This window comes from Aplidium turbinatum, chromosome 11 (assembly GCF_918807975.1).
Source record: "Aplidium turbinatum chromosome 11, kaAplTurb1.1, whole genome shotgun sequence".
Classification (NCBI taxonomy): domain Eukaryota; kingdom Metazoa; phylum Chordata; class Ascidiacea; order Aplousobranchia; family Polyclinidae; genus Aplidium; species Aplidium turbinatum.
In genome coordinates, this window is record NC_137482.1 from 7,124,175 (window position 1) to 7,128,807 (window position 4,633).

General features: G+C 36.7%; 1 protein-coding gene across 1 annotated transcript; it reads right to left on the bottom strand.

Moving 5' to 3' along the window:
• Positions 1-1,018: 1,018 nt before the first annotated feature.
• Positions 1,019-4,018, bottom strand: LOC145779664 (coelenterazine h 2-monooxygenase-like). The gene is made up of 5 exons (XM_082591303.1): positions 3,843-4,018; positions 2,941-3,161; positions 2,580-2,751; positions 1,964-2,137; positions 1,019-1,573 (listed from the first exon to the last, which is right to left on the bottom strand). The coding sequence occupies exons 1-5, from the start codon at positions 3,985-3,987 to the stop codon at positions 1,332-1,334; spliced, it is 954 nt and encodes a 317-aa protein (XP_082447429.1). The 5' UTR covers positions 3,988-4,018; the 3' UTR covers positions 1,019-1,331.
• Positions 4,019-4,633: the final 615 nt, after the last annotated feature.

A 4,633-nucleotide genomic window follows, 5' to 3' on the forward strand; every position in this document is an offset into this window, starting at 1 on the left:
TTTTTTGAAGTTTTTGTATAAGTCCTTCGTTGCCATATTTCCAAGTCGTAATACAATACCTCAGGTTACTTTCAATTAAAGAATGGTATAAGCAGATCAAATTTGACAAATTAAGACAGGGTCTAATCTTGGTAATTATGCCAAAATTCCTTCGAAGCTTTTGCAGCAAATGTTGCATGTGTGGTTTCCATGAAAGATTTTCATTCAGAGTCAGGCCAAGGAAACTGATATTTTGTACTCTCTCAATTGGTTGATCATTTATACTTAAGATTTGCTTACACTTATTCGCACGTAAACTGTTAGTATCAAATACCATGTATTTTGTTTTGTTTACATTGGGTGATAATTTATTTGCTACAAGCCATTTGACAACTTCTTGCATTTCTGTATTGGCCGCTTCATGCAATTTATCCACACTCTTACCTGACAACAGAAGATTTGTGTCATCCGCAAAAAAAGCTGCTTTCAACATGTAACATATGAGTATTACACAAAACAGATAAGTATGATGTAAAAATAATCAGACCTAAGCATGAATCAAACTGGGATGGTTTGGTTTTGAATCTTTATCCTCGGACTGAAAAAGCCTTGATAGGTTAATCCAAGCCTTGATAGATATTCCCTTGCCCTAACCTTAACCCATTAGGTCACGCTGCTTGTGGCGATACTCACTCAATTTTCTTTGTATCAAAAATCTTTCGAGTAGATCGGTCAGAATATCACGTGCTGAGTCGCATGACTGAAATCAGCTGATTCGCAAGGAAAACTGTCCTATGTCAAAGTGCCTACCAACTGAGTACTGATGCATAGCACTGAATAGAGTTTTCAATCCCGTAGTTATAGATATGTTTGATGTCAGTTGGCAAAACACAAAAAATAGGCTATTAGTATCTCGGCTATAGGCTGAGGAGTGATTACAGTTCCCTAATGTTTCTTTCTAGATAAAACCTATACTCTCGCACCACGAACGTTCCCTATGTACGTCAATGCGAACAGACAAACACTTCCAGAAGATAAGAACACCTATTGGTAGATCACATATAATTTATATCAGAAATTGCATAGTAATTGATGTAAAAATTCACAACTCTGGGATGGGTTTTGCCTGCATCTGATCAATGAAGCGAAACGCGTCAAGTCTATCCACTATACACAATAGGCTATTATTTTGCGATAAGTGTACCAATTGGAAAACAGCACAAAATCAATCAATTTTCATCATGTGCATGAGCTGATTGCAATAAAACACAACTTTTTGGCAATATTGCATGGGCATGTGAGATTATGATATGCGCAGTTAATTGCATTTCAAGTTGGGAAAATAAAATTATTCAAAACACGTCCTTCAAAAGAAAATCTTTAACTGCTTTTCCAATTTCATCTGGAGAATCTTCTTGTAGAAAATGAAGCCCTTTCACGGTGACGAGTCTCTGATTCGGCCAACCTTTTGTAGTTTCCATAATCCTGGCCGAGAAGAAACCAGGATCTCCATGAATGTAGAGTTTTGGTAAACTGGACGAATTCGCAAGATATTTGTTCCAACTTTTAGCGTATTGAACAACATTCTCAGGACCTAAGCAACAAAAATCGGTCTAAGTCATAATTAAAAATACGAAGTTTTAACGAGAAGAAGTTGCAACAGTATGTAGATTGCAGAAGCCAAGTTTGATGACAACTTGCAAACCTTGACGTTATAGGCTACTTTAACCACAATAGCCGAGTGGTGAAAGCCCTGGTAGACGCTTGAAATGGCGCCGGTTCGACACCGCTCAAGAGTATGCTGTGTCTTAGCCAGGATATTTAAAGGCATACCTGAAGGTAGACTCGAAGATTGACTTCCTAGCCTTCCCGCCCACTTAAATCTAAATCTTCAACCACCGGGCGAGGTACGCATAGACACGATCAAAATAAAACTTTTTTTCTCATAACTTTGTTTTTTTTACATTTAATAGACGCAATATACCTTCAGAATCTATGGGAATCTCTCTGGGCCAGGTGAGAGTTGGGCGACGGTCTTCTCCCGGTTTCTTGAATGGTTCAACATAAGTTGCCATCTCATCATCAGTCAATTTCCTTAAGATACTTCTTGGGAGCAGCAATTCCACAAACAAGTTCTTTTCCAAAACCATTTCATCACCTGAGAACAAATCACAGTAACGTAAAACATTGTAACAAATTTAAACAAACGTTCAGTAAATTGACAAATATACAATGTAAGCAAGCTAGAGGTAAGTTTATTGACAAATAAAGAGTAGCCTACTTGTTGACAAGGAGTTGGAAAGGTTCTTGATAGTGTGAAATGCCACGTCGTTGCCAGAAACAGACAATTTCACTCATAGAAATAGGCCAACATTCCGATGATGGCATAAGACCTTACGCAATACATAAATCCGTAAATTGGTACTCACGTCTGACACCAACAAGTGCAAGCGATCAGCCTAAGCATGAGAGAAGGCATGAACAATACATATCCATTATTGTTAAAAAACAAACATGAATAAAACGCAGTCATCATATAATCCTCGGTCCATGTTTCGTGATTTAGTTTAAATATTTTAGTTTAGATTGTTAATACACACCATCCGGCGACCGCAGAGCTTGAAAAATGCTTCTTGCCAAATCAGGAAAATAATCCCAATCTGTAGTACTGACCAGGCTTTCCATGTGAGTAATAGATGCCACTTTGTCAGAATTCAAGTTGGCCCAATGAAAGCCAAGACCAGATCCCCAGTCATGTACAACAAGATTGACCTGGAAATGCAAAAATAAAAAAAGAATTACATCGAAATGATGAGTTTTATACCGTATGATGAGTTAACCGACACAGAAGTATTCCTGTTAGTACAGTGGTATATGAACTATAAAGTGCTTGTGTAATGTGTATGCACAGAGTAACCAAAGAATTTCCCACAATTTTAAATACACCTACTGGTCACTAACCTTCTTTGGCAAATTTACTGAGTCAATCCACTTGCTAAGATACTTGAAGTGATCATCAAAGGTATACATCAACCCTTTTACTTTTGATGACTTCCCCATTCCTACCAAGTCAGGTGCAAGGCATCTGGCAATGCCAGACACGTGTGGGATTATATTTCTCCATAGAAAAGATGATGTGGGATTGCCATGAAGAAATATGACCGCATTTTCAGCGTTTTTTTCTAAAAACCACATATATAATATATACTGATTTATCAAACAACAATATAGATGTAGATTTGGCATGTGTAGAAAATTGAGTCAAACTCATTACAATGTAGTACATTCTCATATAGCCTTCAAAATTATTTTACAAAAACCTGATTCTAGAATAAGACAAAAATACATTGTTGCTTTTTATATGAACCCAAGCATGCGCAAATAAGTAAAACAAAGTGTAAAATCATTCATAGTGCTTTACAATACAGCACTCTATAAATAGCTTAATAGAGGAGATTCTTGTTTACACAAGAAAGTACATACCATTATGTATAATAGATCTATGTGGGTTACAAGCTAATGCTGGTATTACATGATAACAAAGTTACTTCAGTTTAAAAGAACACACTAACAATCAACTAATATGAAAACCATGGTCCTAATCTATTTACTTGCATGCTTCAACAATAGATCTTGATGGTGGGAAAATACATTACAAGCTACATAATATTAGGTGAAAAAGATGACAAGAATCATGAAAGTTTGTAGCTGGTGTGGCCCAATCACTTAAACCTGACTTAAGTCAGTTAGCCACCTGACAATACCAACACCCAATCCTTTCTTATGACAATCCTAATTAGTATTTGATCACAAATAATATTCATTTTATCTAACATAGCAATTAGATTCTAATTTAAAAATACCTGTATCAATATAATGCATCTTTGCATCGTAAACATCAACTGTTTTACTTTGGTGGGTTATACTTCTTTGGGAAGTTGCTGAAGGTTTAATATGTCTTAAAATGCAAACCAAACGAGCAGATTGTGGTGTACTAACCACAGACATTTTTGCTCACCAACCTATTTGTTTACAACTTACTACTGCAACCATAATTAATAGTCCAAGCGTCAAATATACAGCATATATGGGAGAACCATAGCCACCTACAGTACATACGCAGGGCTCGGCAACAAGTCAGCCTGAAATCTCAACCAAAGACCAATGCAATTTTGATTTTGAGCTCTTGGCTAAGTGTAGTTTGGTTTGGTTTTTGAATTTTTATCCTCAGACTGACAAAGCCTTGATAGGTTATTTCTGGTAGTTTTGCATAATTGTAGAGGCTATTGAATATTGATGCAGGACCGATTGCAGATATTAGCAGAGTGAAGCTTACGATTGTTGAAGTGTTGTTGCTATGGAATTATTCCATCCATCAGATACCAGTGAATGGAAAGCAGTCCTAACATGCGTTGCTCAAGCGTACACCCAGAGATTCAAACGGATGCAACCTAGTTCGTACCCTGAAAAGATCGAGAGAAAAAATTAAAAAAAGCGGAAGTCGCTGATCGCAGTTTCCGCAAACATTTTAAAATTTTCCCCCTGAAAAGATTGAGAAAAAGATAGCACAAAGCTGAAGTTGCTGATTGCAGTTTCCACCTGGTTTTTTTTTTCGCTGAGACTTTTCGGTCATTTGTCCGAAATGACTTGAAAA